General features: G+C 45.7%; 1 protein-coding gene across 17 annotated transcripts in view; it reads left to right on the forward strand.

The window, feature by feature from the left end:
- Positions 1-25917, forward strand: part of KALRN (kalirin RhoGEF kinase) — a 671338-nt gene that overhangs the window by 614238 nt on the left and 31183 nt on the right. For 11 of the 17 annotated variants that reach the window (XM_088837656.1, XM_055396730.2, XM_088837661.1 and 8 more), the window contains 10 exons: positions 316-402; positions 1286-1378; positions 2117-2167; positions 3043-3120; positions 6879-7064; positions 7430-7601; positions 11544-11782; positions 13781-14034; positions 17620-17743; positions 18820-18879. In XM_088837656.1, coding sequence (XP_088693782.1) covers positions 316-402; positions 1286-1378; positions 2117-2167; positions 3043-3120; positions 6879-7064; positions 7430-7601; positions 11544-11782; positions 13781-14034; positions 17620-17743; positions 18820-18879 — 1344 coding nt within the window. Of the gene's footprint in view, positions 1-315; positions 403-1285; positions 1379-2116; positions 2168-3042; positions 3121-6878; positions 7065-7429; positions 7602-11543; positions 11783-13780; positions 14039-14325; positions 14875-17619; positions 17744-18819; positions 18880-19606; positions 20189-25917 lie in introns of those variants that run through there. The other 6 variants (XM_088837650.1, XM_088837655.1, XM_088837626.1 and 3 more) reach the window with 5 other exon arrangements.

The raw sequence follows: 25917 nt of genomic DNA on the forward strand, positions 1-25917 counted from the left end.
TGCCCCAAGCCCCACCCTTCCCCCTCACACCAGGCTCATTTGCATGCATTTTACAATCCCTTCCCTTCTCTGCTCTTCCTCCTCATCCCTTTCTGAGCTGTTGGGTTTCTTTTTCTCCTTTCCTTGGCAGTTTGGAAGATGGGCTCTTGCCCACTATGTTTACTCTTCTGTCCCTGATATTTAGCCGCCTTGGTGCATCCCCAGAGCATGAACCAGATCTATGTCCTCTTCTCCATGCTTGGACCAGCTTAGCGCTCTGAGGATGACCGCGTGGCACAGGTGCCTGAGCGCCTTTCCCTCTTCCCTCCTTTGCAGGAGCGGAAGCTGCACATCTACGTGTGGTACTGCCAGAACAAGCCGCGCTCTGAGTACATCGTCGCCGAGTACGATGCCTACTTTGAAGTAAGCTGCTCGATCTTGGCTGAACCAGGGTGGGGGCAAGAAACTCAGCCCAAGATCAACCCGTTCAGAAATACCAGCCGTCATTCTTTGGCTGGTGACCCCCACCCAGCACTGCCCATCCCTCAGGACAGAGATAGCCGCCTCCTCAGAGCCATTAATTAGCTTCTTGGCTAAGTTCTCATGAGTCCCTTTGCTGGAGAGGAGTGGAGACAGCTCAGTGAGTGGACTGGAGTCCCTGCTGATAGAAGGACTCTGTAGTTCAGAGACTGCTGCAGAAGTTCCGGTCCTCCTCCCATGGCCCCAGAGCCCACTGTGCCCCCAGTCTCATCACCAGGCTCTGGAGACTGCTGAGGGCCCTCCTCCTCCCAGGGGGCGCTCATAGGCACCTTGTACATAGCCTCTGCTCCTGTTCCCAGAGATCCGACAAGCACCTCAAAGTGTCCGTTCTGCCCCAACCTGGAAGTGTTTATTTTGCTGGAGGAGAGGCAACACCTTGTCTAGCAAAGAGCCCACAACTAATTGTTTGCAGATCTGAGTCCAGGGTCCAGCCCCTAGGCCTCTGTGTCCCAGGGAAATCCCTTCATTTCTGACTTGACCCTGAAGGGGAAGAGAGAAAAGAACACCCATTCCAGCTTGTCCCCAGGACAGGGGTAAGGACACAGGGGGTGACAGAGCTTGATAGATAAGAAGGTGATGATGAGGTGTGCTATGTGTTAATAACAAATGAACTATTATGTAGGCAGTTCTACCCATCGTGTGCTTTGTAGATTCTAAACCTTTACTGGCAAACACGAAGACGTGCCTTCCTTTCCTTTGAACCCATAACCAGAGCACCCCAATCCTTTGGTTCCTTTTTGCGTAATATAGATCCCTTGTGTTCCAGGAGGTGAAACAAGAGATAAATCAAAGGCTGACACTTAGCGACTTCCTTATCAAGCCCATTCAGAGAATAACAAAATATCAACTGCTTCTCAAGGTAAGAGAGCTGTGAGCCCTGCTTAGGGCCAGAGCAGGGTCTTAGTCAGGCTCTGAGTTAGGGAGCAGGTCAGCTTGAGGTTCTGTCTCCACCATACTTTTCCTGTGGGAGGCCCATGTGGGTTTTTACCTTACCTGCTGGTTATTTGCACCACCTTTGCCCCCAAATAAATTGCACGCCTGTTGTTCCTGCCTTTAAGTTTGGTCGTTATTTGATATTCTTTTTTCCAAATCACTTTCTTACGTTGTTGCTGTCACCGACTGACTTGGTACGTTTAAAAGCTAAAAAATTATAAGAGCATAAAATCAGAGAATTCGCCGAGAAAAAATAGGCAAAAAAAAAAACCCTAGAAACCGCAGATGAGTTAAACCTAAAATTTGGTCATTTTTTACTTTTTAAAGTTGTTAATTTGACTTGTCTTACAGAAATATAAGGCAAACGGAAGAGATATTTAACTGTCTCGTCTCCCATTCCTTGTCGTCCTCGTTCCCCTTTTGTCCCGATTCACTCACTCTCTCCTCTCCGCCCCTCCCCTCTACCCAGAGTTTTGAATCCTTGAATGTTTTCTCTGTGTCCGCCCTGACTCATAACTTCACATCTCAGCTCTGCAAAGCATTGCCATCTCTGCTGGGAGGAGCCTTCTGGGTGTCATCTTGGTTTTCATGATGCTTCGGTTTTTTTTTGTAGTGCTGTATTTCCTAACTGGTTTTACCCTCCCCTCACCCTTGCACTTGCCAGGACTTCCTGAGATACAGCGAGAAGGCTGGTTTGGAGTGTTCAGATATTGAGGTGAGTTTTCTGCTTGTAATGCTGGTGGTTCTCATGGGACAGTACTGAATGTCTCCCTCTAAAGGGGAGGGATTGGCTCTGGAGGACAGAAGATCCAGGCCAACTGCTCTCAGACAGCAGAGCCCCTTGCAGACAGCTGCCCGGCAGGATGCGGAACACCAGGCGTTGAGGAGCACACTGAGGGTTTATCAAGAACACAAGAATCCAAATCTGAGTCAGAGCAGAGTTCAGCCCCACTGGTGTTCTCTTTGTGGCTCCCAGTGACATGTGGGGGGAAAGGGTGGCATTTGAGCTCTCTAACATCCTGCAGAGATTGGTGTTTCAGTGTACAGCTTTATCTATGAATCCAGGTACTATTTGAAGCTGACATATAAGTTATTCCATTTTCACTCCCTCCCTGGGCCCCGAGGATTACTCTCTAAGTGAAGTCCTTTGAGACAACGTCACCATGGGGATTATTTTAAGCCAGAGTGGTTACAGACCATTCTGGCAGGTTATTTTAGGTTAAAACCTCTAGTGTTTCACAAGCAAGGCTAAGCTGTTGCTTGGGCAGCCAGAAAGCAACAAAGAGAAGAAAGAAAATGTGAGAAGGAAAGCAAATGGATAAACAAAAGTGGGAAGGTAGAAAAAGGATGGACTGGGTAGCCTCCTTCCTGCATGTGGTCACTGATTCATGTGGAGCCTCTGCGTGGACGACCAACACCCCGCAAACTAGAACAGGAAATCCATTCTCTTCTGAAGTGGACAGTAGGGACCGGTGTCCTTTCCTAGGATCAAGAAGCCACCAGGAGGCCTCAGTCTTCCAGTATGGAATTGTCCTGAGCCCCCCACCCAAGTGCTGCTCCTGGTTATGACTACTGCTTTCTTCCCCACAGAAAGCAGTGGAGTTAATGTGCCTTGTTCCAAAACGCTGCAATGACATGATGAACCTGGGACGCCTGCAGGGCTTTGAGGTGAGCTCTCAAGAAGGCTTCTTAACCCTCTTTCTTTGGAGCAGCAGGAGCCCAGGCTTCCCTTTGAAGCCTTGTGCCCACCCTCTCTGTCTCACTTGCTGTCTACACTATTGTGCCTGGGCCCCTCTGGTTCATGGACCTAGAAGATGCACCTATTTAGGATTTCCAGCAGTAGAGCAGTCATAGGAGGTCAACCAGGCTGCAGTCAGAATTCCAAGGGGGTTGGAAAGACCCAAGATTCTTTATAGCCATGGACCTGCCAATGACTTCTTCCCTTTTCTTTCTTACTTGAGAAATGCTGGGAATGCGAGGGAGTTCAGGACTATGTGATGGGAGTAGAACTAGGGAGAAATGGAACACTTTTTTTTCCTTCTGAAAGGGTGGTTCTAATAAACAGGTCTACATAGTGGCTGGCTTTTTAGTTAAGTGGATGTTTAAAGCTCTAAAACATCACAGTGCACATTTCTGTTATTTGACAAGAAGAGTCAAGCCTTGGGAGAAACAGCTGAATGTGCCCAGGATTTGGGTTTCAATTGAATATGCTAGTGTGCTCAGTTCAGTTCAGTTCAGTCACTCAGTCGTGTCTGACTCTTTGCGACCCCATGAATCACAGCACACTAGGCCTCCCTGTCCATCACCAACTCCCGGAGTTCACTCAAACTCATGTGCATCAAGTCAGTGATGCCATCCAGCCATCTCATCCTCTGTCGTCCCCTTCTCCTCCTGTCCCCAATCCCTCCCAGCATCAGAGTCTTTTCCAATGAGTCAACTCTTCTCATGAGATGGCCAAAGTATTGGAGTTTCAGCTTTAGCATCAGTCCTTCCAATGAACACCCAGGACTGATCTCCTTTAGGATGGACTGGTTGGATCTCGGGCCGCCATAACCAGAGTTCATGTGCTAGGGTGGTCATAACCAGAGTATTATAGACTTCAACAACAGAAAAACATCTTCTCACGTTTCCAGAAGCTGGAAATCTGAGATCAAGGTGTAAGCAAGGGTGGTTTCTTCTGAGCGCTGTGAGGAAAGGGTCTGTTCAGGCCTCCCTCCTTGGCTTGTAGATGGCCATGTTCATGTTCACATGGCATTCTTCCTGTGTCTTCATATCATCTTCCTTCTGTACATACCTCTGTGGAAATTTCCCCTTTTTATAAACACATCAATCATTTGATTACGGCTCACTGTAATGACCTCTCTTCAATTTGTTTCCCTTTGTAAAGACTCTGTCTTTCAATAAGGTTGCATTCTGAGGTACTGGGGGTTAAGACTTTAACATGCAACTTGGAGAGGGGATTCAGTTCAACCCAAAATGATGAATCTCAGAAGAGCAAATTGGCTTTGCTGATTTAAGCTTAATAAGTGGCTGTTAGTTTATAGACAAACTTCATTTATTAACTAAACACAGTCTATTTTAAATGCTAATATGATAAAACTGGAACTAACACAATTATTGACAGGTGCTTATAGTTGTTGTTGAACCCTTTAGAGAAAGATGTGGATCTTCTAGTCCTGTTTTCCAGTAATCTTGTAAGATTGCATTTTTCATTTTGGAAACAGGGGACTTTTCTTTCTGGCTAAACTAGAATAAAATAGACATAAGGCAGACTGGTATATATGTAAGGTTGCTGCTGCTGCTGCTGAGTCGCTTCAGTCATGTCCGACTCTGTGCGACCCCATAGACGGCAGCCCACCAGGCTCCCCCGTCCCTGGGATTCTCCAGGCAAGAACATGGGAGTGCTATATTCAGGTTTGGGCTATTGAGTTCAATTCATGATGGTTTTGAGCCAAATTCTTTTGTTCTTTCTGCCCTTACAGCCCATCCTGCTGTCCCTATCTCATTTTCATCACTTTGTTGTGATCAGGAACTATGTGGAGGGTCCTTTTTGCTCTTAATTTTTTTCACAGCTTCCTGTTCTCCACAGTAGACCTGAGGTATTCGAGAAGAAGGGCCATGCATCAGAAATACATCTCAAGTTTTCACACAGTGTTTCTTAAGTCACACTAGATGACATTTGACACTTGTTTGCTTGGAATTATGCCAGGTCTGAGGTTGTTCTGAACAAGCCAGATAATTCCTTTTGCCCTTCATCCTTGATGTTCCCTGTGTTTTTCTGAGCACGAGTCTGACTTGAATTTCTCTTGGTCTCTGGAGGAACTGAACAGTGACAGGAGGAACATCTGATGTGGCTTCTGCCAGACTTTACAGGAACCATATTGTACATGTTCATGTGTCCACAGAAGGATACATATAGGAGGGTGGAATTATTTTCTTTTTTAAATCAACCACTACCATCTCCTTTTTTCATCAAGTCCTAGAGAATCTGCTTTGCATTCCTTCTGCTAACTGAGAAGGACCATTCCTTCTGAAGTCCATGGCTCTGGGGCAGGGAGACGTTAACCCCTTCACTTAGATTCCCTCCCTTTTACATCCTTTAGGTTTCCCTTTAGTGTTGGCAGGGCTATAACTCTTGGGTCAGGCTCTTATGTAATATTAATAGAGCTTTTAGAGCTGGTCACTGGCTTAATATTAACTTTGGACCAGGGTAGAGATAAGCCTGTTTGGCTGCTGACCTTGACAGTAAGGACCATGATCCAAGCAAAGGGCAGGCATTTCTCAGGAACATGAAAGGAAAATAGCTCTTGTGTTAGGTAATATTTGAAAAAAGGCATCGTGTGCAGAAAATAGCCCACATTTGCATTAAAGGACAAAAGTTGTCAGCTTAGAGGCAGTGCTCTGGTCACTGTCTCAGATGGCAGCATCTTCTTGTTGCAGAACAATAGAAAAAGCAAGGCTTTCCAGTAGCATCTGTGAAGACTTGCTGGCTTGGGCTAGATTTCCTTGAAAGATGTGATAATATCTCTGAAAATCTGGTTAGAACTGGTAAACCAAATATGCTCTACCTCCTAGACTGGATGTCAAGTTACCTGGCAACTGGAGACATTATAAGAAGGATTCCAGGACCCCCCAGAAATATCTGTCAGCTTATAAAATAAGAGTACCTATTGATAGTACCTCAGCTGTACTTGCTGATCTGTAGCAGGAGATGAAGGCCTCAGAATTTTACCAGCCTGAAATAATAGAAGAAAGGGGCCCAACTCATCTGGGGGGGGTGTGTTCCTGCCTCCATTCATCTGGGGGGTGTGTGTGTGTATGTGTGTGCGTGTGTGTGTTGTGTGTGTGTGTGTGTGTGTGTTCCTGCCTCCATTCATCTGGGGGGTGTGTGTAGGGGGGGGTGTGGGGGTGGGGGTGTGTGTGTGGGTGTGTGTGTGTTCCTGCCTCCATCGTTTCCCTGGCCCTAGATTGGTTCTAGGTCCATAGCTATGTGAGTACCCTGGGTCTTTTCACAAGGGCCAGGCAGGCATACCTCTCAGTGGCACACTTTATCCAAGAACAGAAAGGCCGCTTCCAGCTCCAGCATCACCTACTTTCTGTTTTCCCTTTACTAAAAAAAAAAATGAGGGCTAGGACAATTCCTGAACATCTTTTTAGCTAATGATTTTATCTTCTGTCTGGCATTTTCCCCAAACTGCTTCTTCGTGGTTCTGTAGCCGTCTTTCCCTTCCGTCTGGGGCCCTATGAGAAGGAAGGGGGCCACAGTCTACCCTAGATGGGCCCTGATTCAGTCTCTTATTAGAACCTGAGGCTTCTGCTGTCGGGTCTGTTGTCCATGTCCCCAGAGGGGGAGGTTCTGTTACCCAGAGGGCTAGGGTCATCTCCCTGTCTTTCACTTACTTCATTCCAGCCCTTCTTCCCATCAGGGGACCCTGACTGCTCAGGGCAAGCTGCTGCAGCAGGACACATTCTACGTGATTGAGCTGGATGCTGGCATGCAGTCGCGGACCAAGGAGAGGCGTGTGTTCCTCTTTGAGCAAATCGTCATCTTCAGTGAACTGCTCAGGAAGGGATCCCTCACCCCAGGCTACATGTTCAAAAGGAGCATCAAGGTGAGGATCCAGGCGAGGATGAGGAGGGGCAAGGAAGAGCCACCCAGGGAGAGCTGCTTTCCAAAGACGAGGCTCTGCATGAGTGAGGATCCAAAACACTGAAGATCTTTTAGGCTTGTAGCCTTCAGGCTTGAAGGTTGATTATCGTGAGAAAAAGTGACAGCTTGGTGCCAGTCTCTAAGGTGATCGTGCAGGTTCTCCAAGATCATGTCGTTCACTCAAAAACAGAAACCAGCGTATTTAAGCTGTTAGATCCAGGGCACATTTTTGGAAACATATGAAATAAAAACTTGAAGGAACTGTAATATGTTGTTGATATTTTTAAACCACTTAGATATGTAACGGATCCCCTTGGTTTCTTGCAGATGAACTACTTGGTCCTGGAGGAGAATGTAGACAATGACCCCTGCAAGTTTGCGCTTCTGAACAGGGAGACTTCAGAGAGGGTCATTCTGCAAGCCGCCAACGCTGACATCCAGCAGGCCTGGGTGCAGGACATCAACCAAGTCTTAGAAACACAGCGAGACTTCTTAAATGGTAGGTACTGGGTCTGGCTTCTAGGCAGGCCATTTTCAGGGAACCTCACACCCCTAAGCCCCCCTTGTGTCTGGGCTGTTGGTGAGTTATGAGCCTTGATCACATTTACATGCATTCCAACCTTGTAGTTTTCAGAAACACTTTGTGTAGAATTTTTCTGAACCCAAATATACAGGTGGACAGATAGGGCATGGTAAAGAAGGCCATCTTTCCAAAAGAAGAGATAATCTCTTACAGCCTTGGCACAGAAGTTGTGCCTTGTGGCCACCATTACCAGCTGGTAATAATTGGGGCCAAAATCTGAAATGAGCACATTCTCTTTGTCTCAGGGGCCAGCTATCAGTGATGTATATTTTTCCATTTGGTAGTTAATGGCTGGTAATCTCAGAGGTTCTCTAGGGTTATCTAGAGATAACTGGGAGTTTGGCAGATCAGCTCAAATCCCTCTTTGCTCCCAACAGAGGTAATTGCTAACTCTAAATTTCAGGAATACCTTGAAGCTTCCCAAAACAAATTGTCACTTACACAGAGAATGACATTCCCTGTGGACTTACAGGAGTACTATATGGCCATATGTGTTCCCATGTTTACACATACACATCCAACCCTTAGGCGTATCACCTTTTCTAGTCTAGAATCTGGTCTCTTTCAAATGATGCACACAGAGCAATTGCTGGGTGTCTAGCATGGACTGAATACTGTGGAGAGAGATTAGAGTTGATGAACCTTGGGCAAGTCATGACGTGTCGCTGGTCCTCGGTTGGCTCTTTTCGTGAACGATCTACTCTGCAGCTTTGGAAGCAGGAAAACACAGCACACTTCCCATAGAGAGTGTCATTCTCTGTGTAGCCCCTGTTATCTCCAGATAACTCCAGAGAGCCTGTGAGATCATCAGGTATCAATTGTACTCCACGGTAAGGGATTTAGCACATTGTATTTATTTTAAAACAAATAACATGAGATTATATAGTAGAATGCCCTGATTTTTTAAGATAGAACGTGAGACTTCAAGGCTTCCCAGGTGGCTCAATGGTAAAGAATTCTCCTGCAAAGCAGGAGATGTGGGTTCAATCCCTGGGTCAGAAGATCCCCTGGAGAAGGAAATGCAACTCACTTCGGTATTCTTGCCTGGAGAGTTCCATGGACAGAGCAGCCTGACAGACTGCAGTCCATGGGGTCACAAAGAGTTGAACATGACTTAGCAACTAAAACAGCAACATGAGACTTCAAAGCAATTACACAGAGAGAGTTTGGGCCATGCCCCTGGTCTCCCAACTGTAGAACAGTTTGGTAAAAAAAAAAAAGACTAAACTATGTGATCTCTAGGGTTGTTTCTAATTCTAAAGAATCTAAAATTAAACACCAGCCCAGCCCTGAGGGATAGTAATGAAAGCTGAATATTGTTCACATATTTTGAATATACAACTTTGATTTAATGCTTATGTGGATAAAGTAACTTTAAGCAAAAATGTGTGAAATATAAAAAACATTCATTAAATTGAATTCTATTAGGAATTTCTGATAGATTCTAAGTTGGAAATGAAGTTGTTAAGTTCATCAATTCAGGACAAAAGAATAATAAGGTAGGACAATAAATTGAAACTGTAGATAACTGAGTACCAATATTGGCTCCCACCCATATATTGAATCCTTTCTCTGTGTGAGACACGGTGCTGAGCATTTCACATATTATCATACTGTATTTTTCAAATGAGGAAGAGGAAGCTCAGTGAGGTAAATAAACTGGTCCCAAGTCAGAAAACCAGTAGGTGCTAGAGTAAGAACTTGAACTAAGAGCTGTGTAACTTAAAATCAGGTTCTTAACCCCAAAACTGCAATATAGTTGCTAGTGGTAGGGCATATATTTGTCTATGAGCTACCCAGCAAACAAAACAAAAAAACAGGATCAGGTATAAGACACTGTATCTGTCAGTTCAGTTCAGTTCAGTTCAGTCGCTCAGTCGTGTCCGACTCTCCACGACCCCATGAATCACAGCACGCCAGGCTTCCCTATCCATCACCAACTCCCGGAGTACACTCAAACTCATGTCCACAGAGTCGGTGATGCCATCCAGCCATCTCATTCTCTGTCGTCCCCTTCTCCTCCTGCCCCCAACCTTTCCCAGCATTAGAGTCTTTTCCAGTGAGTCAACTCGTCGCATGAGGTGGCCAAAGTATTGCAGTTTCAGCTTTAGCATCAGTCCCTCCAATGAACATCCAGGATTGATCTCCTCTAGAATGGACTGGTTGGATCTCCTTGCAGTATAAGGGACTCTCAAGAGTCTTCTCCAGCACCACAGTTGTCAGCCAGATACAAACCCAATCCAAAGATGCACAGCTTTCCTAATCCTAAAACTTAAGTTATGCAGATTGAGGCTGGTAGAAGAAGACAGTCTCTGTGGAGCTTAATTAAGAAGATATGCCATTTTCAAACACTTTAGTATAATTATTGCGTATAATCAAAGTAAAACCCCAGCTCCATGAGATGGATATTGATTCATCAAATCAGTTTGCTACGGTCTGCTTCACAGCTGTCTTGCTCTCTGCTTCAGATTTGGAATGGTACTTCTTTGACCGTAGTCACTTATCCAGACTTGTATTGATACCTGGTTCCAAGAAAACTTTTCCCTAATTATAGTGAGTTATGAAGCTATTATTGAACTCAATTCTCAACACTTAAATATTTAATGTTCTCCAAGGAGAAAGGTCGAGGTCTGGTAGCAGCCTGTGCCGCACTTGACACACTTGGAAGACAAAGGATGTGACGATGGACTGGGGCCAGGCTTTTACTGATAGACACATGTGCAGGCACCTCAGAGTCAGCCTTCCCGTCCTGAGGCCTCAGATGGAAAGGAAATATGGACCATATGCTGAGTCCTGTTAAAGTACATACCTGTTACTGTAGAAATGTCCTCATCATGGAAAGTTCTCTGGGCCTCAGCCATTAACCCAATTAAATATTTGTTACAGTGAACACCGATAGAAACAACATAATCAGGCCAGCCTTGATGTCATTGTTAGAGAATTTGACCTGTGTGGTTTTTACCTGCTATACCTCTTTACTACTCAGACCTTGGAACTTTTATCATCTTAAACTCAGGAAAACAATATTCATCCCTTTCCCTTCAAGACAGCTTTCCCCTGTCTCCTGAGTTCCGCTGACCACCATTCTCCCAGCCCCCAAACTCGAGTGACCCTGGCTTCTCGCCATCTTTTCCCATCTAGGCTGGGTCAGCCTCGCCTCCCGCTGGAGCACCTGCCACACCCCTTCCTTGTTCCCACGGCTCTGCTCAGGTCCCGCCTCTGCCCTGTCACCATCTCAGGGCTCCTGATCAGCCTGGCCTATCCCTCCTTCAACCTGCTGCCAGGTTTTGGTGCCAGCACCTGCATTTAAAACATGCAAGTTCACTGAATTCAGTCACTTTTCATGATCTTCAGAATTAAATCCAGACTCAGTCACCTGACTTTCTAGATCTTTTATACCATGGCAACGTGAGCCTCCCTTACCTGTCTCATCTCCTTTTCCTCCACGGAGAGCCATGGCCCTGTGCACCAGGGAATCTGACTCCATTCTGTTCCTGAGACCCACTTCCCATCTGTTTCCACCCTGCGGAGCCTGCATGGTGGCTGAGGTCTGGTCATTTCTGAAGCGCTCTATCACCACCCCAACTCGTCCCTGTGTCCGTGCACACGTCCACATACTACAGAGCCTTCTCTCCCTCCTTTTGTACCATTTTGGTTTTGCATTTTCATCATTTAGACAACACTGAGAATAGTTCTCAGTAGCTTATACATTCATTAAAAACAGGGCAGTATCTTCCTCATGATACTGGGGATACAGGGTATCCCCACTCTGTCTCTCACAAAGCCTTCACCTCATGAGCCTCCAAGTCCTTGTGGGATTTACAAAGCTGAGAATAACAGTCTGCTGTTTCCCTGCAGCCCTGCAGTCGCCCATTGAGTATCAGCGGAAAGAAAGGAGCACAGCCGTGATGAGGTCCCAGCCTGCTAGGGTTCCCCAAGCCAGCCCCAGGCCCTATTCCTCCATCCCCGTGGGCTCTGAGAAGCCCCCAAAGAGCTCCAGCTATAACCCGCCTCTGCCACCCTTGAAGATATCTACCTCCAATGGCAGTCCAGGGTTTGACTACCACCAGGCTGGGGACAAGTTTGAGACCAGCAAGGTAAGTGATGGCCCATCACCTCCACCCTCACCCTCTTTGAGGGCACAACCTCTGTTCTTACTTTATAAAGTAGCATCTTTTTATGCTGATTGTTTTAGCAGGAAGAATCCACTAAATACCTTCTAGTCTCAATTATTTCTCTTCCTTCTCAGAAAAACTGAGTAAGGCCAGTTTCCCCCAGGTTCAGACACCCTGTGTTGAAGGGCTATTATTGCCATCTGCAGAAACACTGTAGGTAACATTGTAGTAGCAATTATAATTTGTAGCAAATAGAGGCGGAGAAGGCAATGGCAAGCCAATCCAGTACTCTTGCCTAGAAAATCCCAAGGATGGAGGGGCCTGGTGGGCTGCAGTCCATGGGGTCGCTAAGGGTTGGACACGACTGAGCGACTTCACTTTCACTTTTCACTTTCACACATTGGAGAAGGAAATGGCAACCCACTCCAGTGTTCTTGCCTGGAGAATCCCAGGGACGGGGGAGCCTGGTGGGCTGCCGTCTATGGAGTCACACAGAGTCGGACATGACTCAAGTGACTTAGCAGCAGCAGCAGCAGCAAATAGAGGAGTTGTGAGGTGGATCACCTAAAAGTCACAACTCTAGGGTTTGACAGCTTAAAGAGATTGCCCTTGCTAAAGATGAGCTGCTGAAGTGAAGCCAGAGCTCTTCACCACCCACAGGCTGATGCAGCAAGGGGGTGCTGCCCATTGATGTGTAACTGTGGAAGCTAGCCTTGGATTAGACATTTATCACAGATAATCCACAGTTCAAACATTGTCATGAGGATAGTCATCAATGTACACCGCTGTTTTGACCCCACAAGGTAGTAGAAATGACAACGAATGGGGAAAGTGCTAGATCAGGAGTTAGGCTATCTGGTTTCCATTCCAGATCTGCAGCTCAGAACTTTGTGTCTTGCATTAGAACCTCAGTGGGTTACTTAATCTCATCAGGCCTCCATTTCCTCTAGAACTCAATGGGTCTATGAATAGGAATGTCTACATTTTTGACCTATATGTTTTTACCTTATAGTTTTTTTTTTCTTACTCAAATTATTAGATGATACTGATTTTTTTTTCCAACCACACTGCACAGCTTGTGGGATCTTAGTTCCCCAACCAGGGATTGAACCCAGACCCTCGGCAGTGAAAGCACCAAAGAATTCCCAATTTTTTTTTCAACTATTGATGTCCAAGTTCAATTCTGTGTTAGAGTAACTATACTGACCTATTTTATCACCTGGAAGTGATTTTTTTCATCTTAAAAATCCCTTGCCCTTGTGAGTAAGTTGAAGTCACATTAATTTACTGAAGAATTTCTGGCTCTCACCGTGCTGTGAGGCATCCAGGCATCCATGGGAGTTGCAGGTCTGTCTTGAAGCAGCTTCCTGGTACAGAGTCACGTGAAAGAGTCATGGGGCAAGATCCTTCATATTAGTGAGTACCGGCAGCGGGGGTGGAGCTGGGGGTCTGGAGGACTTCTGCTCCCACAGTGGTTGGATCAGGATAAGTCATGGCCTGGCCTTTGAATTGGGCAAATGTCTCACTGTTACCAGTGCTTTTTCAAAAGGAAGAAAAAAAATGTATCAAAGAGCCTGTGTTCTTTTCATTGGGAGGTTGTGACCACTGACCTGACCTTTGCCCAGGTGTTTACATATGCCTGTACCTTTGCCATACTCTTCCTCCCATGAGCTGGAGGATGCTGGCAGGAAGGTGCGTGCTAAGGAGGGATTTCCACGTGGAAGGCGTGTTCATACCTTTCCCTACGGCTGAGCAGAATCTCCACCTTTACACCCTCAATTACAATATTATTGAAACATTGCCATAAAATATATTCTCAGATCCCATTTATGAATATAATTTCATTTCTCAGGATAATTTCTGCCTGCTATTTACCTTGCTAGTAGGAATATTGGCTTTTAACCACACAAGGGTGCAGAGCAAGCATGTGTGAAGCAGCCTTCCTGTATCTGTGTCCCTTTCACCTTTGTCTCCTCGCAGAGTGACCTGGGAGGCTGCAATGGGGCCTCATCCATGGCTGTGATCAAAGATTACTATGCACTGAAGGAGAATGAAATCTGTGTGAGCCAAGGTGAGGTGGTCCAGGTCCTCGCCGTCAACCAGCAGAACATGTGCCTGGTGTACCAGCCCGCCAGCGACCACTCCCCCGCCGCTGAGGGCTGGGTCCCTGGCAGCATCCTGGCACCTCTCACCAAAGCCATGGCAGCCACAGAAAATAGTGACGCGAGCATCAAGTAAGTGCCTCGTTGGCTTCCCCGGGAGAGGAGTATGTGGATCTAAAAAAAATTTCAAAACAAAGAACACAAAAATGCAGACACATGGTAGGGAGTTACTGCTGCTTATTCTCGACAGCGCCAACGGAACCAAGGTCTGAGTGCTGGAACCACACGCAGCAGGGGGCATCCGGGCTGGATTGTTCAGTTTTTTCTTTGTTGGTGGTGGTAACAGTGGTGGTTTTCTTTCCTTTTCATTTATAATTTTCTGTTTTGTTTTTTTTCTTTTCTCCCCACCACCCCCTTGTTAAGAAAAGAACCCTACTGAAACCCTAGGTGACAAAAGGCATGCCTCCTGTTGCTCCATTTGACCCACCACAGGATTCACTGGACTGGACTTCTATTTATATTGTATTAAGTTACTGATATATATATATATATACACACACATGTATATATATATTATTTTTTGATTGACTCCAAAAAATTACCTTAGCACAAATGCCAGACCTGCTTAGGTAAGAGGCCTGCTGCTTCTCCCAGAAGAGAGGGAACTTTTTGGTTGTCTATGGAAATTCCTGTGTACAGATTGTAACTTTTTTTCTAATTTTCCCCCTCCCCTGTCACTTTAATATATGTTCATGGTCATTTGTAAGATATTTCTTTTCCTCATTTTGGTTGCGAAGGCCCTTCCAAACACATTCCTGTATAAAGTATTTTGCACTATTTAAAGAAACCCATATGGATGAAGTCAGGCTGTGCAATATAATGGAGAGTCACAATGTTCATCATTGTACCTGTAATGTAACTAATAATTTTAAATGTATTATTTTAAATATGTAAAATAAATTTTTACCATGAGCATGTCTTAATGAGGTTAAAGACTAGTGGACCCTTTTTCCTCATTGCACTGTTCTGGAACTTTTAAATGTACAAATGATTATTCTTCTTCTTCCTCTTCTTTTTTTTTTTTCCTTTAAGAGTTGGTTGACTGCATTGGCAATTTTTTCCTAAGCAAAAAGTGCCTTTGCCACCAAAGATCCAACCCTAGCCTTCCCTTCTAAACAGCCCTTGTGGGTTCTCTCTAACCTCTGAGATGAGGGATGATGCAGGTCAGATGCTGTCCAACTGGGTGACCTGGTGGTACTGATGTAAATCAATGGCTAGTGTAGAAGGTGGTGGGGTGGCTTTCAGCCCCCACTGCTCTCCACGCTGAGTGGTCACCGGTGCCCAGGGAAAAGGCACTCGCATAAGATACTTGAGCAGCAACACCAGCAGAGCTGCACCTCCTTGGTGCTTTCTCTGGCTCAGGAGACAGGTTGCTGACCCCACCCTGGCCTTTCCAGGTAACCATAGGCCAAGCTGGAAATCAGCAGTGGCCCCTAAAGGGCAACAGACCCCATTCATCTTATCCTTTAGATATTTGGTTTCAGAAGCCTTGGAAATAAAGGCCCTCAAAGCATTCAGGTTCTTATTAATCAATGACTTACCGTGCTAGCTAACTCATCATGAGTTGTGATCTAATTATCCAGGCACTCAGCACTTCTCCCTTCTCATCTTCACATCCTTTGTTCACATTTCACACCTTCCACGGGAAGACTGGTAGGAAGGGTGTCAAACTAGGCAAAAGAGAGCAGATTCAAATACCAGTTGCTCATCTGATTCCTTATCAGCAATTCTTGCACAAGGGTTAGTGGGAGTGGAACAGAGCAATGGACTGAAAGTGGTTGTCTCTATTTATCAGTGAAGGACACTCATTGCACCCTCCCAAGGGCTGCTGTGACCACAAGTGTCAGAGCTGGTTGTGATGCCTACAGATAAATGTCACTGAAATGTCTCTGTTTCCACATCAATCCCCGGCTTGTGGCCAAGAGATGGAAGATCCCCAAACCATGATGACGCCTTCTTCTGGGAAAAAGAATAGTGAAATTAAGTGTGTTCTGCCTCTTGTACTATTTTGTGTCTGCTTCTCAACATTACTTGTAGCGTTTCCAGTTTCAGGGTTGTGATAAACATAGGAACGCACCCCCGTGCTCACACATATACACTGTGCTGGCTGCCCTAGGAGTCTTTTCAGCAGGGACCTCCCTGACTCAAGATGTTCTCAGAATGAGCAGGGACTTTGCTTTGGGGGTAAAGATAGGGGATTAAAGTCTGGAGTTAAGATGATATTACCTGAAGTTAGTTTCTGTGACCAGTTCTCACTCAGAAATAACTGTTGGAGTGAGCAGCTGGTATGCAAGGGATCCCAGGGAGCCTGCCAATTTAGGAGATATAAGAGAAGGTCTGGCCAGGAGATTCTTTCTTGCCTTTTGTAGGAGCTGCTTTCCAAAAAAAAAAAAGAGAGAGAGAGAATATGACTATTATCACTCTTTCCTACTCAGAAAATAGATTGCTAAACCTCCATGTTTGTGATAAATATTTTGAGCACATCTTCCCCCAAATATCCTAAAATCCCTGACATTTGTGGAGTTTTCTGGAGGAGATGCTATGTATTTTGGAGCATTCTCCTTCCTCCTAAATCTCATAGGTCTCTCTCTCTCTCTCTCTCTCCACCCCCGTCTCCCTTAATGAAGGCTCTGTTAATTGAGCTTTGTCTGTATAGGTCTAAATTTGATAAGGAGACACTGGAGACGAGCCAGCCTCACTTACTCCAGACATGATAGAATGTCATCCAAACTCTGGGACCACATCTGAAACTGACGTTGCTTGCCCAGGTCCCTGATGCTGTTTGTGGCTTGACTTTTGATGTTTTTGTCTTTGAGTTGTGACATATGTGGAACTCAAGAGCTCTACACTAGCCTCTCTTTACAGGCCTATGAAGAAATAGCTCCAAACCCCCTAGTGAGAAGAAAGAAGTTAGGATAGTATGAAAGGGCATTGCTACTCTACACCTCCCTGAGAGCACATGTTGAGTCTTCTCCCAACAGGAAAATTCTAGGACCTCTCAGTGCTTGACAGAGCCCTGTATTCACAGACATGGGATAATGTGGAGAACATCAACCCTTCATCCTAACTCCGCCAGATAAATGAGTGGTACTCACCAGTCTATTAAGTCAGTGCCCTAGAACTTCCTATCTGTACTACACAGTATTTGGGACTGGCCACAGCCCAGTTACAAATAATGAGATGGAAACCTCATTATCATCCTTTTGGGTCTTTGTGTCTGATCCTGGGAAAGTACCTTACACACTATAGAATATACCTCCCTTATATTTCCTATTTTACTCCCCACCCCTAGTCTTCTCCCATCCACCATACCCTTCAGGAAGGGAATTCCTGAGTCCTCTAAGCCCTCATCAATATGATATAAAAACTTCCCTCAGTAGAGTTTAATAACTCCATGCTCATTCTTCCCTCCAATGCTGCAGCCAGCCTCGCACATCTATTGGGAAGGGTCGAAGTTCATCCTCACTCACTTCCTATTGGAAGTAAGATCCACTGCCAGGCTCCACCACAGGAGCTGGTGTGCAGGTTTAGGGCCTCCGCGGCCAGGGCTTCACTGGAGTGCCTCACTTGCTGACTCACCAGAGGGTGGCAGTCCCACCCACCGCCTCACTCTGCCTTGACCTACCATTTTGATTGGTGCATTTTTTGGTACAACAGGAAGTCATGTTCATGGCATACTCTACGCATGAGAAAGCGGGCAGAAGTGGAGAACACGGGTAAAAATGAAGCCACAGGGCCTCGTAAACCCAAGGATATTCTGGGCAACAAAGTCTCTGTTAAAGTGAGTAAGGTATTCCAGAACTGTGTCCAACCTCTCATCTACCCCCACCCTGCAGCATTCTCACAAGGAGACTTGGGTGGATGGGGACCAGAGGGGAAGTAGTTTAGTAGGATTTTGCATGCGAGATCAATTTATTTTTTATTTTTTATTTCTCCTGGCAACTTCGATTCAAATAAGTAAGTATCTCTCTCTTTTTTCTTTTATACCTTCCTTCTTATACTATGCAGATGTTTTATAGCAAAATTATCTGCAGTATTGTTTATTCTCTTAGAAATGCAAGATGCTTGATTCATAGTAAAGTTGTCAAAGTCACCCATTCAGTGTCTTGGGTTTAAAAATCCATGCAGAGTAAAGAGATTAGATGTTTTCCAAACCTCCAACCCTTTGAAGTCTGAGGTTTGGAATGTAAGGGCTACTGTGTCCTTGGTAAAGTTTCATTTCTTTTCCCCAGAATTCAGACATCACCTTCAGGCCTATGGCTGGGCAGAGAAGGAAGGCATGTTGATGAAACCCAAGCTATTGCTCTGTAATAACCCAACTATGATAATGAACTCCCTGATTCTAAGCTTCGGCAGATCCTTATTGTACCCCATCTTGAAATGATGTGATCTATTTTCTTTGTTTTGGGCCCTCAGAAACGATCTGCCTCTGGACAATGGAAATTAGATTGCTGATGTGTAATATTGTTATAATGTGTATTATCTGCCTGAGTCTTCCTGAGAACAATAGGAACAGTCAAAACCCATTCTAATGTCCTCTTGGGGAAAAGAAATTGTACTGTCTCCCTCACCCTCACCTGGGAAGTCCAGCCTCACAGAAGACAACAGCTAAACTTTGACGGCACTCATGCTTCATTTGGTTGCTTCCATTGCTATTTCCTATGAGATGAGCGGCTCTCCCTGAAAAGAGCATGCTGCCACCCCAGGTGACCCGCACCCACCTCAACAGCACCTGGTTTTTCTCTGCCCAGTTTCCCATTGTTCATGCTTTTCTTAAGTTCTCCCCACTCTCTAGCCAAATCTGCCTGTGTTCTAACTGTGTTCTCTTTCTTCCCCCACCTCATGCTGCCCATCAAGGAGACGAACAGTTCCGAGGAGTCAGAGTGTGATGATCTTGACCCTAATACTAGCATGGAGGTAGAAGCAGCTATTGTTGTCCTCTTTCCTACAATGATTGTCTGTTTTGATATGTTCTGTAACAGTGACCTTGCTCAAGTGACCAGCCAGTCAAGGATACGTGGTAATGTTAGGGCATTTCTGAGTGTCCCATCCAACTTATAAAAAACAAAACAAAACTGAATTCAGTTTAATTTTGATTAAAAAAAAACAAAACTCTTCCTAGATGCCTTTTTAAAAACTTCTGGTTCTCTTGAATGCTTGCTTATTATTTTCTTCTTTGGAAGATTTGGCTTTGTGTAGAAAATCTCCAGCTTCGTAATGGGAGACTTGGAAAACATTTTTAATGGAAAATAGCATTATAAATAGTGACTGGTTCTCAATTAAAGAGAAGAACCATTTTTTTTAGTTCTCCTTCCTCCCTTTTCCCTTTTTCCCTTCCCGTTTATGTTATTTTTCTTCTGGGACTAATTCCTCCCTGAAGGCACCAGTAAAATCAGGGATTAGGTGTGGTTTGTGGCATGACCTGGCCCCTGATCACTGTGTATAGCTGGCCGATAGCAAATGAGGAGTGATCGCAGCAACTCCAGAACCCGCTCTTCCCCAGCCCCGAGGGCTCCTGGGCAGTAGCTGCACCTGCCATGAAGGAAAAGAGCCTTGGGGACAACCTGCCTCCTATAGGCCTTGCTAGTCCTCTCTAGAGACAAGGAGGCTGAAACCCAGCTCAGGGGCCTTTCTCATACCACAGGGTTACAGGAATGTGGAAGAGAAACCAACATCTTCACCAGCAAGAACATCCAATCAACTTCAACTCCTTCTAGGCCAGAAGCTCTTTGGGATTATAGAATTAGGACTTTCACATGGCTCACCACTGACAAGCATCATAAATTTACAAACCCTAGAAAATTGGAGCAAATGACTTTCCTGCCATTTTGTCTTTCCCAGTAAATTGAAATCTTTTTCTCCAAATCTGTGCCCACATCCCTGATAATGGATAAAAGTTTGAGAGTTCTTCTGTGCATAAAATGTAGAATGTATTTTTAAAAACTTTTCCTTTTTATATCCCTATGTTTTTCACTTAACTAAGTGGACCTTTATTATTCTACTTTGACCTAATCCCAAAGAAATCCCACCACCATATTATGACAACCAGCTCAAAAGCCAAGGAAAACCACATGACTCTAAGAGGGATAAGTCGGTGGTGGAAGATGCTAGATGAGTTGAACCAAGCCAGAGACGAGTGGCTGAAAGTGAGAGATCTACCTGGAGAAAATAGTCCCCTGTGGCTGCAGGTGTTGCCATGGAGCTAAATCTGGCAGGTGTGGGCCAATGTGGTGCTCCCCTGTAGAAGGGAGTGGGTATGGCCTTTGTAGTCTAAATGTATCTTAGAGAGTGAGGAAGGTGGGGGAAATTTCTGGCTCTGCTTTCCTTGCATTTCACAGGACAAGCATCAACTCCTGGGGAGCCCACACCTGTCAGCTCGGAGATATGCCTCATGGCACCTGTATCTCTAAACCTCAGTGTTGCTGGCGTGTCCTGAAAATGTCATCTGCAAATACCTGGCGGTGGGGGGGAGCCAGGTATCTGCGTTCTACAAGGCAATTTGGGACGTTTCTCAGCTCTGGTGGACTAAGGAGAGAAGAATGACTTTCCTTCTCTGCTCTTTAGAGGAAGAATTGGGCACAGGGTGGTTTGGGACCAGGTGACCTTCTCATGGGTCAACACTGAGAAGGTTGACTGATGTAATTAATACTCTGTTCTGCATTTAGACGAGCAAAAGCTTGCAAGTGTGCATGTCTTAGCCCTGCTTTGTGAATTGCACACATTTCTTGGGTTCTTGTTCATCCAAGGCATCACATGAGCTTGAGCACAGGGAGGTGCTGTGGTTTCATAAGGAAAGATGTAAGGATATCAATGCTGATATAAAGAAAGCCAAAAATTGTGTTGATGCATGTATGAAAAGTTTTCAGATGTAACAGCTGAGGCAGAACTGGAACTCTTGAAGGAGTTGGAAGCTGCAGATATTCCGGTTAATCGAGTTTTCTGTAGTAGAAGTGCCTGCAGCCCTTGTACATTCATATGGATCCTTGTAGGAATCATCGGGCTCTTCTAAACTGTGTTGCTATGTTGAAATTAACTCTGAGCACAGAAGCAGGTGCTGAGGGAAAGCAGGCATCATGGCACTGCTAGCATTTTCAGACACAGATGACAAATAAGATATACAAAGTTAACCTATTCAATATGAGTTGAGAATTTTCTCAAGGGATAGGTATAAGTAGCACTTTATTGCAATGTCCCTTGCAGAAGAAAATGGCTTGGGGGTGCCTACTGAAAAGAGCTATATCTTAAAGACCCAGTTTGAGAAATATGTGGGCTGTCCACATCGTAAAGGACTCTTGCTGTTAAATTGATAGCTTTGGGCATCATTTCCAGGCCCAGTCTGGCCCGAGGCTTTTGCACCTGATGACTGTAATAGGTGTGGTCTCATTGGGAGTGCATCCCTGTGCCCCGCTGAGCTGAGCTGCAGTGACCTCGGCTAAGATCCCCTGGGCCTAAGCCCCCCAGCTGACATCCACTCCACACACCCTGTGCACTGCTCAGTGTTAGATCTCTGAATGCTAAGGCCTGCCCTGCTGACTGCCCACCCTTGACCTGATGCCAGCATGTTGATTCCAAGCCTCGTCATATATAGGCTCTTATCTCCTACCTCTGCACGAATATAATTTCCAGAGCATTCTGTGTTTATTCTCAACTAGTGTGTTGAAGGGTTCCTTCAAGGAGCAGTTTTCTGGGGTCTTCGCTTACACATTAGCTGATTGCCACCCTCATGGCCGGTGTATGTCCTAACATTCGATTTTAGGGAGACATATAGGCACATCCCTGAAAGCTAGTAAGAGGAAAATAAAGCACCTTGAATCCTAGGAATCCAATTTTCAAAGCTGAGAACACCCAATTTTGTAAAGGGAGGCAGTTCTGCTCTGATGTGTACATCTTTTACTTCCCCTAGAGAGACATGCTCATGCGTGTTCTCAAGTATAACCTCCCCTCCCACTCCCAGGACCACAAGCCACACCACCAGCCCCTGCTGAATTGGCTCTGGGTCTATGCGATCGCCTCACAGCTCACAGCCCCCTTGTCTCCTGCTGATCCGTGAGCACATCTCAGAGGGGACCATTCTAAAAACAACTAGATCTGTCCATAGTTTAGTCTTGTTCTTTACCCTGCTCTGATTACACTTTGGGAGTGGCAGTGGAGGGGGATATTATAAATGAGAGAAATGTCTGTACGTGGAAGAAGAGTCAAATCAGGCTGAAAATCAAACATGAGGCTGTCTTGGGAACAAGTGAATGTTAATTCGTTTTTTGCAGTAGAGCTTAGACTGCCGGTTATCTTTTATTGACAAGGCAGGCGGGTGTGATGGTGGGCTAGGCACCACATGCCCACCTGCCCGCTCCTCACCCTGTCCCGCCCAGTGTCTGCACCTACACCCAGGCGGGCGCAGGGCTGAAGGCTTGAGGCTCAGCCTCCGCCCTCTCAGCTAACACGCCCATCTCTGAAGAGTCTGGGTTTTTCTGAGCTGTACTGGATTTCTCCCAGGACCCAGGCTACATGGGTTCCCACATCCCTGCCACCTTTGAGAAGTTGTCTGAAGACTCGATACTTGGGCTTTGGCACCTGTCCTCCAACCTCAGCGTCGCCGCTTGCCTGCAGCGGATGCTGGCATAGAAAGGCCTGACCCAGCCTCCCAGACTCGAGTCTCGGTCTTCATGCTAGCGTTTATGTCACATCCAGTTAATTAAATGCATCTTAATATTTTTTAATGCCAATACCACTTTTAACAGAGATGGTCAGTCCATCAGAGTAAGAGGTGGTCATGATTCTAAAAAGATCACGTCTCTGCCCTAGCTAGCCATTTGACCCAGGGCCGTCCTCAGCCACAACACAGGCTACGTGCAGTCATAGTGCCAGCCATGAGGCATTTAACTCCGGGGGGTGGGTATTGTTGCTTGCTGTGTAAGAACTGGGTCGGGAACCTGTGGGAGAGAAAGCACGTGGAAAGATAAAGCTAATTTGAAAAGAAATTTCCAACTAGGATAAGAATTATAGACTTTCAGAGTTGATGGAATCTTGGAAACCTTTAGTTAACACTATCCCCTTCATTTGTTTGTTTTTTATTGTGGTGAAATATACATGATATAAAATTTACCATTTTTACCTGTTTTAAGTGGCATTAAGTGCTTTCACAGTGTTGTGCAGCCGTCACCATTATTCATTTCCAGAACTGTTTCATCACCCCAAACTGAAACTGTACCTGCTGAACAGTAACTCCGCTTCACTCGCCGACTCTCCAGCCCCTTCCAAGACTTTTAGAAGAGGAAACCGAGGCAGAGGAAGTTATGACTTTCTGTTCAAAAAATGAACAGGTGCCCTGAAGCCTGTTTCTGGTTTTCCTGGTCCTTTTTCCCCCACCCTGCTCCCCTCTTGGAGCTGCCCACCCCCATCTTCAGGTTGTTTTTAATCTAAAACACAGATTCTGGCAGACAAGAAGACATGCCTTCCAGTGCCAGTTTTCCTCTGTTAATTTGTTATTCAGTTTTCCAGCTCAACAAAGAAGAATATCTTTTCCACCCATCCCAGCCCTGCAAGGCTGAAGCAGGACTTAAATAAAAATCACACAAAGGCAGTATCGTATGGAAAGAACACTGGCACAGGAGCCAGGAAACCTGGACTCCAGTCTAGGGGCTGTCACTGTAAGGCCTCAGGCAGGTCAGCCTTTCTGAGCCTGGGGGGTTTCTCTGTGGGAGGTCACAGAGCTCCGGGAGCACCGCTGTTTATGTAAGAGATGTTGAACCCTTTGAGCCTCATGCCAGTCTTAGGTATAATATCAAAAGACTTTACTCTCCTGAACTTCTGACTCTGAGAACAATGAGGCCCCAGCAGAAGAGAAAATAGAAGAGTTTGTGCTTTGCCCCTGAAACTTGTTCTGCAGGGGCTGTGGCAGGAATGGCCTGGGTACGTTTCCTCCCGAGCCCCAGCTGGAGCATCCATTTCCGGCTCTGGGAAGGGTTTGAGTGGCCAGAACTGACCTTTCTTTCTTGCCCCAGACCCACAGTTCCCTAGGCCTGGCTTTCACGTCTTCAAAGAGCTACCCTGCTGCTCCCACCTTAGCTGCCTTGTCCCAGATTCAGAGCTTCCAAATAACCTGGCCAGACAGATTCAAGGAAACTTTTACACCCTTGGTCGGGTGACTGACCTCCAAGCATTGCCAGTGTATTTCCACTGGTGCCTGTTTCTGCGTTTTATAAAAAGAAATTTTTTTTTTTAATGAACTCTTTGGAGAAAAGAAAGTGAAGCATCACATTCCTCTCATTTTATTTTTACAAAATATTTTCTTTGTAATAGATCTGATGGGTTGGGCCCAGAGACTCATTCCTCTTGCCTAGCTTAGCTCTAACTCTACATGCAGATTGATTTATATTCTGCCACTGGGAGAAGAGCACTTAGCTGGCTGGAGCTAGTGTTTCTTTCTCCCAAGTGGATTCACTACAAGATCTTCCACAGCATAGTCACATCTACTATGCTTTCTGTTCCTTCCAACCGTTTGGTGAAGATGGGGTTTTCTTACCCTCCTAGAAGAAACAGGTTCAGAAAGATCACGGTCATGCAACTGATAGAAATAGCAGGTCTTAATTGTGGTGCTTTGAGAGGACAGACTTGGCATGTGATAGAGAAGTCTGCTCCCCAGGTGAGACTCAGTTTGTTTCTTAAGGAAGGTCAGTTTCAGGCCATCCCCTGTTTCTCATTTGCTTGCTGGAGGAGAATTTCTTCCTCAACAACTTTTTAAATCCCTTGACAGTGGGGTAATTATATGGCCTCACCACACCCATTCCCAGTGACTCAAGAGTCCAGCCATAAATGCCAGGAAAGAGGTCCAGTTTCAAGAGCCGGAAACGTCTGAATTGTTTTTTCAGGTCAGAATAGTCACCCAGCACACCCTCACCCTCATCTGGAAGCCTGGCCCATCTCATTTGTGTCATACACTGATGAGATTATGAGGTGCTATTGACCAGGAGAAGTCGCTCTAAGGCCACCACCTTCCTTGCCCACACCCTGTGCTGTCAAGGTCCACCTACAGGCCCGCTCAACATGATTTCCTAGTCAATTCAGTTTAACACAAGTTGGTTGATACAAGGTATTGCAGTGACTACTATAGAGGGCCAACAAATTATGTAAATTCGGCCCCTCCCTGTGCTGTCATGTGGAGGGAGGTGGCTTCGATTAAATGCCTTTGTTATATAGGGAACTTTGAAATCTGCTCTTATGGGGTCATAGAGCCATTCAAGTACTCATTCAGTGAATATTTAACAGCCACTCAGGGCTGGGCTAATAACAGTAGCTCCTGTTTATCAGCCTTTCCTATGTATCCGGCTCCATACTAGTCCTTTCCTCCCAACAGCGCCATGACTTAGGTACTGTTATCATTGTTTTTGCTTTACAGGTGAGAGAGCAGAGAGGTCAAGTAACTGTCCCAAGGTTTTGCATTCACAACCTGTCTCCCAGGATGTCTATGAGCATGGTCATTGGCTTCTCATAATGTCAGGGGCTCGGTTGGAGGGACTGATAGGATGTAAAGAGTCTTGGAGAAGTGTGAAGGGTGAGGAAGGGGCTTGAGAGTGCCTAGCACATATCGAAAAGAGACTGGTATCTGGGTACCTGGGGTTTAGGTATGTGGGAAGAGTGGTAGGAAATAAAGCCTGGCAGGTGAGTTTTAACCAGATACTTAAGGCCTCGGGGGATTTGCTAGGAAGCCTGGACTTGATCCAGCAGACAGTGTGAAAGCCGTCAAAGGTTGTTGGGCAGAGTCCGGATAATTCATTCTGGACTTTAGGAAGTAACTGGCAGCTAACTGAACGCAGTGGGGACAGGCAGGCCCATTGGAGGGCTGTTGTAGTAGACCTAAAGTGGAAGGTGGCAAATACCCAACTCTAAGGGGCAGGACAGGGAGAGAAAGGAGAGCTAGTGAAAGGCAGGGAGTGGCTGGTAGGGGAAACAGGGACG

This window comes from Moschus berezovskii, chromosome 1 (assembly GCF_049115385.1).
Source record: "Moschus berezovskii isolate FMDL1 chromosome 1, NW_MosBer_1.0, whole genome shotgun sequence".
NCBI classification, from domain to species: Eukaryota; Metazoa; Chordata; class Mammalia; order Artiodactyla; family Moschidae; genus Moschus; species Moschus berezovskii.